Genomic DNA, 10295 nt, shown 5'->3' with positions numbered 1-10295 from the left:
TCTTCAAGCGTCCGTGGTGGCCGTTGTCAACTCTCTGAACCCGTTATTGTGACCGCTTCACCCTGCACCGCATGTTGGTGTGCAGAGTGAACTCTTCAGGAACCGTGAGAGGGCGCACGGACCGACTCCGGCGACGGAGCGGCCTGGCAGCGGGCTTTTCAGGCAATGTGCACACGGCTGGCTTACTAGTCGGGTGGCGGTCTATCAGACCTACGGGATCTCCGTGACGTCCTATTGGTCTGTTCTGAGGCGCGACGTAGGACTTCGGTAGGTGCTCATCGATTCGACGGGTTACCGACTGGGACCGGGAACGCGGCGCGTCCCTAACTCTGGAGCGGCTCGACGACCGTTGCATGTACTTCTCGTTTGCCTCTCGTTGGCGCTTCTCCACGCTAGCCAGTCGTCGGGGCGTGAGCGGTGCAGACTTCAGTGACGGGACCTTTTCCAGGGGCTTCTCCCGAGCCCGCGCGTGCCTGTCGATACTGGCATCTCTCGCATGCGACATGCGTCGGTCTATCCTCTCCAGCGTTCTTGGGGTGAGCTTTGGCGCGGCCTTGATGGGTGGCGGGGCTGCGCCACTCCTGATGACTCGCCGAGGTTTGATGGACAATTGGAAGGATGCAGGTGCTTTCGATGGCCTCCTGGGCTGGCGGGTCGGAGACCTTGGCTTGATTTCAAGGTCCAGCGTTGACTGCTGGACTTGACGTGCCACTTCCTCAATGCTCTCTGTCATAAGAGGTCGTGACCGCGTAATCCTATCTAGTCGTAATCGAGGAATCTTCACTGGTGATTTCGGTTTAGACTCTACTGGTTTCGGCCTGACTCCCATTAAAACAGTTGCCTCTGGCAACTGGCGAGGGAGGTGGATGGAATTCAATCTCCTCCTTTCGGGCTTGTCCGACACGCCTTTGGGGGTGAAGAACAGCTCTTCAGCGAAAACGTCGGGTATCGCGCCCCTCAGCAAGTGGTCGACCGTGGGTCTATCACTCTCGGCTCTCTCGCCTCTTCGGCACCCGAACTCTTCTGGAGTTTTGAATTCGTCTGAAACCTGACGGGCCAGCGGCGGAAGGTCGGATGGCAGATTATGCCGTTCATTCTTGGAAACGTCTGGGGACGCAGGCCGACTTCGCAGGCAGTTTAATTCCATACGATGTTTGTTCTCGTCGGCCTGCTTCTTGAGAGCGAACAGCCTCTGCTTCAAATACTGAATGGCCGCCGAGCAGATTACCCACTTCTATCTTATCCATGGACTGCCGTATTGGGCTGGCTACGAGCACAGCTCGACTCGACGCAGGTCGCGCATCAGACAGGGTCTTCGCCCTCTGTGGACCAACCGCTGACTGACTCCCTGAGACGACGGTGAGGCTCGACAGAGTCGTAGCAGTCTCCGCTTCAGGAACGGCAGTGGGAATGCTCTGGTTGTGGTTGGACCGTATGTCTTGGCACGACTCACAAAGGGATAATGAGGTTTCAGGGAAGCCTGACGGGAGATGAGAGCTCACGTTGCGGTCTGATTGGTAATTCGATACCTTCTCAGATGCCACCAAACGAGGCACAGCCGTGTCATTTTCCTTTTCAGCTTGAAGGAGCTCCAAAGTGGCATCCAGCCCATACGACTCAAGTTTGGATCCAAGACACTCCATTCGGTCAGATGGTATCCCTTCGTAGGATGGCCTCTCCCTTATCCTGGCCATTCTTGCCGATAAATCATCCGAAGAGCTCTTGGCCAGCGGTGATACGTCCGAAAAAGGAGGTGTTGGCGGCAGTCGCGCCGGGTTGGCTGACGTTGGGAGCATTTATTTATTTAACTGTCACCAAGTACAACAGAAGAGTCTCACTTCATGATGATGCGTGAACAGGTTTCCTGAAGCGCCTTGTCAAACTCTGGGGAACGGATTGGCATGTCCTCTTCGAAAAATGGATTCTGTGTCATGTAGTGACGCTGCTTTACCTTCAAGATCAAGTCACTGTAAACAGACGAAGCGGCCCGAAGGAATTCCCCGACCTTCACTTCTCCCAACGAAGCCGTAGCGAAAAAACGTACACCAGTGGGGGTCTCATAGGCGTGCAATACGAAGTCAGCAGTCTCAATGCAGGTCAATGAGTTGGGTTCCAGCAGCCCAGCAAACTGAATGACAACCTCTGGGCGCACTAACATTCCCACTTCCCGGCTTCCATCCATGGGGCTTTCTCAGTGGGGACACCTGGGACGCCACGCCGCACATGCCGTGGAATGTCGATGCCAGAATTATCCGCTCGTTTGACGTCAGATTCGTTGGCGCCAGAAAATCCTTCACGTAGACGAGGCCGCCGTGCTTGTTATTGATGTAAAGGGTTAAGTACACCATCAAATCGAGATATCACCCAGCGCCCAAATTGTGTGGCAAATCAGCTGCTGCGCTTCTTGTGGAAATCCTTCTGCAAGACTTTGGCCTTCTGGATAAAAGTGTTCTTCACTGCTGAGAAGTCAGGCGGTGCTTTGTTCTGTTCTCCGTGGCGCGCCCTTCGTCGCACCTGCATCAACTCCTCGTCGTTCTCGGCATTTTTCTGCCGGCGTAGTTTCTCTGGATCCAGGATTGCTTCCAGCTTAAGCTGGTTCTTGTGCGCCTGAGCAATTTGTCTGTCTCCCTTCTTTTGGCTATCCTCGAGGTCTTCAATGGTTTTTATCGGAACCAGCTCTCGTTTCTTTTTCTTCTTCTTTAACTCCTTCAACATTTCGGGAGTCACCGTCTCAACATTGGACTTCCGCGGTTTCAAAGACTTAGGCATCACTGCTCTGCTCTCGGCCGAACCAATCGCGACCTTGCCTGGCTTGAACTCGATTGGCATCTCCAACTCGTCTATCAGCACATCATCTTCGTGAAATCTCTTCTTGTCATGGATAAGAGCAAGCGGCTGTTTGGAGCGGATCCCCTTGGACCAGTCATCTACCAATCGCATTTGCTCATAAAACATCTTCCCGCCCTTGAGATCGGAGTTCGATGGCTTTTTGTTCCGGTGCTTTTGGTCCTTCTTGGTCGTGTACGCGATGAACGACTCCGCCGACCAGGCTTTGTTGGAGGTTTTCACTTTAGTCTTCTTGCCCTTCGTTTTACGATGCCTCATTGTGAGCGAAATAGGGAATTGTTGTCGTAAGCTGCATGTCAGGTACGGATTCTCCTGTGCACATCTACTACTTCTCAATCGGGCTTCGCTTTTCTTCTGTACGCATCGAACAAACATTGATAATTTTATCATGGAGGATGATTTCATTCTGATACTCCATGAGTTCTGCCCTGATTTGGCGGAGGAGGTCCTCCATTTAGATGAGAGGTGCACAAAGCGACTGATGGCGAGCCTGAAGATGTTTACGGTGGCCTACTTCGCTGAGGCAAAACGGGCGAGTGAGTCTACGGTGACTCGGCTGTTGCAGCGGTCTGGTGAGATATCCAAACCCAAACCACCGCGTACCCGTCAAGAGAAGCTCTTGTTCGGGCTGAAGGAGCTGTCGGCGTGTGTAGGCACGGTTTGCGCAAAGACATATACAGCGCAGTTCAAGCGGAAAATGGACTCTTGGGGAGGGCGCCTGCCTGCGTTCGTCGTGGAGTGGTCGTTCACGTACTCTCCAGACAGCTTGACATGCGAGATGACGGACGCGCACGTCAGCAAACGGTTCGATAACGACTTCTGGAGCTCAGCGCGGCCAATGTCAGTGGCAGACTTGGTTCTCTACGAGAGAAATGATGGTACGGTGATCCGCTGTAAGGTGCGAGCGGCCAAGTTCTGCGAGGAGTCACAGCTTGTATTTGCGCTGATGTGCCACTCTGAGGAGGTTACCTTGGCGGTCATACAAGGAACGGAGATATCGACTGAGGAGCAGTTCAAAGAGGACACCAGGTTCAAACCTGGAACCACCCTGTGTATAGCAGAGCCCAGGTTGGAAGTGCTGACCAATGGCTGGAGGGGTGTTCGAGTGAGTGGTCTGTTGCGTCTTCGATGGCCAGACCAAGAACTGCATAATTGAACAGATGACGACTGAACAATGGAAACACGAGCAACAGAGTCTCAGAGCGATGCTCGTACTCACGGACGATTACGATTCTGTGGTTTACGTCGGAGGCGCCGATGTCTCTTTCATAAAGGGCGACGACATCAACGCATGCGCCTGCATAGCAGTGATGTCGCTGCCGAGCTTGGAGTTGATCTACAGCAAATGCCGAATGGTCAAGCTCGCTTCTCCTTACGTTCCAGGCTTCTTAGCATTCAGAGAGGTCCCTGTGCTCAAGCCTTTGATCGACGACCTCAGAGCTACAAGGCCTGACATTTTCCCTCAGGTGTGGTTCGTGGACGGCAACGGGCTGCTTCACCCTGAAGGATTCGGCCTGGCGAGCCACCTGGGCGTCGTGTGCGGCATTCCCACAATAGGCGTCGCCAAAAGTCTCATGGCCGTGCCTGGCATAGCCAGCGAAAAGGCCGTTCGCACTCGCTGCGCTGTCGAAACAGAAGTCGCGCTGTCCGACGAGAACGGGAGGGTATGTGGGTACGCAGTCAGGGGCGTGAATAGTGTCAGACCGGTCTTCGTATCGCCAGGCCACCGAGTGTCGACTCTCTCTGCTGTCGAGCTGGTTCGGAAGTGTAGCCGCTTCCGCATTCCCGAACCTATAAGACAGGCGGATCTTCTGTCACGTGATGAAATCAGGTCATTATCAACGAAGCGCTAAACCATGGTTCGATTCAAACACCGCTGGTTTCTGGTGGAAGTCTGTGCTAATGAGGCGCTTCCACCACTGAAGGACCACATTCTGCTGGAGGTGAGGATGAACTGCAGGCAAATACAGCACCTGCTGGCCAATGTACACAAATGGTGGGGTGAGTGGGGGATAGCTGGCATTCGGAACACAACGACCATCGCTTATGTGAGTCCCACAACTAGAACCTTCATCATCAAGGCCGCTCACGTGGGTCAAAGACGCCGCACTCATTCAGGCTTACCATCAGTACCTGTGGGCTGCGCTTACGCTCATGACAGAGTACTGCACAGTTCCATGCGTGTTTAAAGTCAATCACTGTGGAGGGACACTGAAGCAAACGCAGCGGTTGTTCCACGACAGTACTCGGATATGGTTAGCGAGCTGCAAAGGCAAGCTCCAGGAGGCCGACCTCGCATGGCCGACGGAGACCACGTTGTGAACCTCGTGATCAGCCTTTGCCCACGTGTAATGTGCATTTTATGACTCAGAATCGCTCTAGTCTCGATCTGGGCTTTTGTCAGTCCACTATTGAATCGAACGTGTACGATGATCGCCGGCAATACACCACCCACACCACGTGCTGGAGGAGCAGACCAAGCTCCCAGCGATCTCAAAGGAGCCTTGTGAGTGACGCTGAGATGAAGGACCTTGGATTTCGACATAGCTCACTCTCTGTGAAGTCGAGGGGCCTCTCTGTAAGCACGGGAGGAAAGCATAGATCTCTGGGCAATCCGCGCCGTCCCAAGGAAAAGTTCCGAAGTTCGGTGTTTCCTCGAGGGCGCCACCTGACGACACCGCCTCGTGACAGACGCGGAAGCGCCTGCTTATGGGCTACCCAGAAGCAAGCTCCGGTGGCCGTGGTCAGTGCTCGTGGGCGGCCTACCACCTTCAAACCGGCCACCGCTTCGCGTCCCAACACGGTAAGCATCCTTAGCTGACGCTCCTGATCTATCCCAGCCGACCGCCGTGACTATGGAAAAAGCTCCGCTCTCCGGAGGCTACCCTGCTTCAGCACGACCTCTGAACCGGGTTGCCGCCCTTCCTCGCGTCCCACAAAGTTTAGTGAGCTCCGATGTGCCGCCAACCACCAGGACGCTCCCCGCACAGCCTGCGGTTCTGGCGCGCACTCCGCTGCAAGGCGCAGACTCCGAGCGTCGGGTTTCCACATTGAGTAAAATCACTCGGCATATGGAGCCTCGCACTGCGGGCTTCGAAACTCGCCGCATACCGCTGCCGTCCGGCCCTCAAACGAGCCGAGAGCCGACTCGCCCTTCACTGCCTACTCACGCCACACATGCATTAGGTACAGGGCTCCCCCGACCTGTGCAGGCTGGCCACGCCAACGCTGTCCCTCCTCATGGACAAGGGGTCCAGCCTAATGTTGGCAATGACAGCCTTCATGTGCGCCCTTCGGGAACGACGTCGCCCCCATGTCAACAGCATCTTTCTGCGACGCAATCCAAAGTGTCTTACCCCGTCTCCACTATGACGCTGAACCAGGGAAACCTTACCCATACGACCCCCAACAGGAAGGGTCATGCGACCCTCAACGAGCAGCGTCTGGAGTCCCAATACCCCGTCTCCACTATGACGCTAAACCAGGGAAACCTTACCCACAGGACCCCCAACAGGCAGGGTCATGCGACCCTCAACGAGCAGCGTCTGGAGTTCCAATACCCCGTCTCCACTATGACGCTAAACCAGGGAAACCTTACCCATACGACCCCCAACAGGCAGGGTCATGCGACCGTCAACAAGCGGGGTCTGGAATCCAAATACCCCGTCTCTACGTTGAAGCCACAACAGGTCCTGACCCATACGACCCCCAACAGGCAGGGTCTGGAATCCAAATACCCCGTCTCTACGTTGAAGCCACAACAGGTCCTGACCCACACGACCCCCAACAGGCAGGGTCATGCGACGTCTTTGCATCAGCCAGAGCACGCCACGCAGGGCCGTCCGAATTTCCAAAGGCAGCCAGACGTGGGCCGTGGAACGCTCCGGAGTCGCGACCTTACACACGATCGGCACACCGCAGACCTCAGAACCCCCTATATCTTGAGCGACACGATGCGCAATGTGCGCGTGCGGGTGCCACGCAGAGTCGTCATCGAGGACACCTACGATACGGAGTACACGGTGGAGGAGAAGGTCATCGTTGAAGACTTCGTGGAAGAAGAGGTACCCGTGCAGGAGCGAGTCGTTGAAATCGGGAAGCAGATAGTTCGGGAAACCGTCGTCGAGGTTCCGGAGTACGAGTACGTTGAGAAAGTCATCGAGGTGCCGTGTCCTCGCAGCAGGGAGGTCAGTCTGTCCGCAATCCCCGAGGAGACGGCGGAGGCCGGAGCGAGGCAATTCCGCGTCCCTATCATCAAAACTGTTCGCGTACCGCAGCACGTGGAGCGACCCGTTCAACAAGTAGTTACAGTGGAGGAGACGTCGGTGGTAGATCGGTTCATACCAGTCCCTGTGGAGGAGGTATCGGAGCTCTCGCTACAGATGCCACAGCTCCGAGGCAAGTGGGTGCAAGTGGACGTCCCTCTGTACTTCCCTCGCATCGTTGAGGTGGCCGTGCCAACGGACTTGCTTGATGACGACATGCACCAGCAGTGCGACCGGATGGCCGCAAAGGTGAATCGTTTCGTTGCCGAATCGCTGGACACAATGAAATTGGTTAACTCTTCGACCAAGACAGATCTGTTAATAGCCGGAAAGCCCGACTCTGACGCACATGACGGAATGATGGGAATGGACAGCGTCGTCATGCAGTGTGACCTTTTTAGCCAGCTTTCTACAGTAGATTCCCTTGTTGACAAGGTCAAGGAGTGCTACGAAAACGCCAGGTTCGTATCCCAGGCCAAAGGATGCCAGAATCTCATGAAGTGGGTACACGACCAGCTTTCAATGCAGACACCTGTCCAGTGGCGCGTTCCCAATCGTGCAGCGAGAGACCAGTGCGACCACCATCCAGAGTCCACGTGCTTCGGTATATGAAAACCCCTCCTCCGAAACGGCAGTTGAGCTCCGATCGGACATTGGCGATATGCCGGCTTCCACTCTCACGCAGGCCATCCGGCCGCGCACCACGGCACGCCGGACGCAGGCACCGGCCAGTCAGATCCCAGACGCGTTCGAGATGGATGCGCCAGTGCTCGCTCTTCAGGAAAATAAGATGCGGTGTCCACCAGCCGAACAAGAACCGTTTGAAGAGTACAGTGACCATCTCTTCCACGAGTACAGTGAAGTCTATGATAGTCCGGCCTGCGACCTTGGACAGTACTTCGTCAAGCCCTCATACGAGACTCCGTCGCAGCACTACTATCCTCAGATGCAGCACGTCTCCGGCCCTGGCCGAGTACTCGGAAGCAACGCCCTCTACCGAATTAGTGACCCTTATTACCACGACGACCCGGAAGATTACGCCCCAAGCCCGGCTGGTTGCTGGTAGAGGACAATGCTAGTGTGCACAAACAGGTAGAACAAATCGGCGATTTATGCTGGGAGACGGATCGGCGAATGTTAGGCAGCTGCACGCTCAGCAACTCCACCAAACGCTTGATCTCTTCGCGTGCAATAGCGGTCTACCTAATTGGGAGACTCCCGAAAGTCGGGAACGCGTTAAACGCTTAAAGATAGCCCAAGAATACCGCCACGCTGCTCAGATTGCGAAGAGAAGAGGGCCGGGTCCCGCAACCCGAACTGTAGCGGCTCTGCGAGACTCCGCCAAGCCGCTGGCGCTTCCCGGCGTCCATCCGACTGCGCAGGTGGAGCCTGGCGAGACAGCGCTGGCGACGACTGACAGCTCTCTCTTGAGCCATATCCAATTCAAGAAGGCTCCAGAGCGTCTGGAGTCCAAATGGCACGCCCCCTGGATACTGCAGCGAGTCATCTCGGGTCACACTGGATGGGTGCGCACGGTGGATGTCGACCCTTCGAATCAGTGGATGGTCACTGGAGGCAATGACAGGCTTCTGAAGTTCTGGGACCTCGCTTCGTCTGAGCTGAAGCTCACGCTGACTGGCCATATCAGCGCGATCCGCTGCGCGCGCGTCTCAAAACGGCATCCGTACGTCTTCAGTGGCGGCGAGGACTCCCAAGTTAAGTGCTGGGACCTGGAGCAGAACCGAGTAGTACGACACTATCATGGGCACCTCAGTGGAGTCTACACGCTGGCCTTGCACCCCTCCATGGACATTTTCTGCACGGGCGGACGCGATGCCGCTGTTCGTGTTTGGGACATGCGAACGAGGAAGGCAGTGCACGTGTTGGAGGGACACCGCCACACTGTGTTCTCGATCGCAATACAGAATAATGAGCCACAGATCGTTTCCGGCTCGGCTGACAACATGGTGAGGTGTTGGGATCTGGTGGCTGGCAAAAGTCTGATGACTATGACCCACCACAAGAAGACTGTTCGATCGCTGATGATGCATCCGAGAGAGTATACCTTCGCGTCCTGCAGCGCCGACAACATTAAAGTGTGGCTGTGCCCTCGCCCGTCTTTTGACCGGAACATGGCCAAGTGCAAGTCAATCGTGAACTGCAGCGCGTATCGAGATGAGCCCGCTGACAACACTGGCGTGTTCGTCGCCGGCGGCGATGCAGGCCACCTGCATTTCTATGACTGGCGAACAGGTCAGCTGTTCCAAACGATAAAGTCCACGCCGCAGCCCGGCTCATTGGAGGCAGAATCGGGTATATTCGACATGGCGTTTGACCTGTCTGAGTCACGTCTGATAACTGCGGAGTGCGACAAGACCATCAAGGTGTGGCGAGAAGACCCCGATGCAGTCAAGCCTCACGAGTTTGATTGACAACATTTGGCTCATCGACCCTTTGCTTGTGTCTTGAGATCGACCTTGGTGGAGAGGCCAGACATACTTTTGGTTCTCCCGTCAGGGATGGCAATCATCACCATAGCAGCGCCAGCGGAGTGCGGAACGTCTACCCGGAAGTACCCTCGTCGCTCAAGCTGAATGCAATCTCCCTCCTTCAACTGCTTAACTGCGGGATCGGCCAAACATTCGGTGTCGTAGATGGTATGGTGGTTGACGACACTCTCGAAATCATCACTCTCCTCGAGTTTCTTCTTGGTAATCAAATGGTCCAGTTCTCTGACGACGATTGTAGTCAGCTTGGCATCATGACCCTCCACAGTTGCAGCGTTGGTCAGAGGCAGCCAGTGCAGCTTCTTCTTGGTCTTTTTCACATCTCCTTCAAGGTGCAATCTGCCCTCCAATCCGACAACGACATCATCCTCCTTTAAGACCTTGTCAACGATTGCGTTGCCCCATCGCATTAGCGTGACTTCCTCCCCGCACTCAATTTTTTCGGCGTCCTCGAGCTCTAGAAGAACTTGGCCCGTGAGGATCTGCGGTACCTTCCCAACGCTAGGGTTCTTCGGGTGCAGCTCCCTCTCAATAGCTGCTGCCTTCGGCGCTCCTGCCATAGTTAGTGTGACATGATGCTTGCCATCCACAGCCATGTACCTCGGCACAATAGGATCCAGCAACTGCTTGTTGAGAGCCCACAGCTTGTCCCATTCCATGAGATTTACATTCTTCG

At 55.3% G+C, this 10295-nt stretch overlaps 7 protein-coding genes across 13 annotated transcripts; 3 read left to right on the top strand and 4 right to left on the bottom strand.

Annotated features, from left to right (window-relative positions):
• Nucleotides 1-43: 43 nt before the first annotated feature.
• Nucleotides 44-1796, bottom strand: KVP18_002737 (uncharacterized protein; the record flags this gene model as incomplete). Of its 2 annotated transcripts, none has more annotated exons than XM_067953888.1 (2): nt 44-1204; nt 1233-1796. In XM_067953888.1, the coding sequence occupies 2 exons, from the start codon at nt 1794-1796 to the stop codon at nt 44-46; spliced, it is 1725 nt and encodes a 574-aa protein (XP_067806130.1). The 2 variants fall into 2 exon arrangements, with proteins under 2 accessions (XP_067806130.1, XP_067806129.1); XM_067953887.1 differs by having other exon boundaries at nt 1233-1694.
• A 38-nt stretch (nt 1797-1834) lies between these two features.
• Nucleotides 1835-2348, bottom strand: KVP18_002735 (uncharacterized protein; the record flags this gene model as incomplete). 2 transcript variants are annotated; one of them, XM_067953883.1, is made up of 3 exons in its annotated part: nt 1835-1924; nt 1952-2128; nt 2157-2348. In XM_067953883.1, the coding sequence occupies 3 exons, from the start codon at nt 2346-2348 to the stop codon at nt 1835-1837; spliced, it is 459 nt and encodes a 152-aa protein (XP_067806125.1). The 2 variants fall into 2 exon arrangements, with proteins under 2 accessions (XP_067806125.1, XP_067806124.1); XM_067953882.1 differs by having other exon boundaries at nt 1835-2158.
• Nucleotides 2349-2388: 40 nt separating this feature from the next.
• Nucleotides 2389-3105, bottom strand: KVP18_002740 (uncharacterized protein; the record flags this gene model as incomplete). The annotated part of the gene is made up of 1 exon (XM_067953891.1): nt 2389-3105. The coding sequence occupies one exon, from the start codon at nt 3103-3105 to the stop codon at nt 2389-2391; it is 717 nt and encodes a 238-aa protein (XP_067806133.1).
• A 130-nt stretch (nt 3106-3235) lies between these two features.
• Nucleotides 3236-4700, top strand: KVP18_002734 (uncharacterized protein; the record flags this gene model as incomplete). 3 transcript variants are annotated; one of them, XM_067953881.1, is made up of 2 exons in its annotated part: nt 3236-3952; nt 3984-4700. In XM_067953881.1, the coding sequence occupies 2 exons, from the start codon at nt 3236-3238 to the stop codon at nt 4698-4700; spliced, it is 1434 nt and encodes a 477-aa protein (XP_067806123.1). The 3 variants fall into 3 exon arrangements, with proteins under 3 accessions (XP_067806123.1, XP_067806121.1, XP_067806122.1); XM_067953879.1 differs by having other exon boundaries at nt 3236-4003; XM_067953880.1 differs by lacking the exon at nt 3236-3952 and having other exon boundaries at nt 4008-4700.
• Nucleotides 4701-6215: 1515 nt separating this feature from the next.
• KVP18_002736 (uncharacterized protein) lies at nt 6216-8178 on the top strand (the record flags this gene model as incomplete). Of its 3 annotated transcripts, XM_067953886.1 has the most annotated exons (2): nt 6318-7612; nt 7641-8178. In XM_067953886.1, the coding sequence occupies 2 exons, from the start codon at nt 6318-6320 to the stop codon at nt 8176-8178; spliced, it is 1833 nt and encodes a 610-aa protein (XP_067806128.1). The 3 variants fall into 3 exon arrangements, with proteins under 3 accessions (XP_067806127.1, XP_067806128.1, XP_067806126.1); XM_067953885.1 differs by having other exon boundaries at nt 6216-7724; XM_067953884.1 differs by lacking the exon at nt 6318-7612 and having other exon boundaries at nt 7774-8178.
• Nucleotides 8179-8224: 46 nt separating this feature from the next.
• KVP18_002738 (uncharacterized protein) lies at nt 8225-9544 on the top strand (the record flags this gene model as incomplete). The annotated part of the gene is made up of 1 exon (XM_067953889.1): nt 8225-9544. One exon carries the CDS (start codon nt 8225-8227, stop codon nt 9542-9544), a length of 1320 nt encoding a protein of 439 aa, XP_067806131.1.
• An 11-nt stretch (nt 9545-9555) lies between these two features.
• Nucleotides 9556-10278, bottom strand: KVP18_002739 (uncharacterized protein; the record flags this gene model as incomplete). Its single annotated transcript, XM_067953890.1, has 1 exon — nt 9556-10278. One exon carries the CDS (start codon nt 10276-10278, stop codon nt 9556-9558), a length of 723 nt encoding a protein of 240 aa, XP_067806132.1.
• Nucleotides 10279-10295: the final 17 nt, after the last annotated feature.

Source organism: the organism of the source record quoted next (assembly GCF_019968955.1).
Source record: "MAG: Porospora cf. gigantea A chromosome Unknown PgA_NODE_844_length_10295_cov_340.215, whole genome shotgun sequence".
Taxonomy (NCBI): Eukaryota; Apicomplexa; class Conoidasida; order Eugregarinorida; family Porosporidae; genus Porospora; species Porospora cf. gigantea A.
This window is presented reverse-complemented; position numbering and strand designations above follow the sequence as displayed.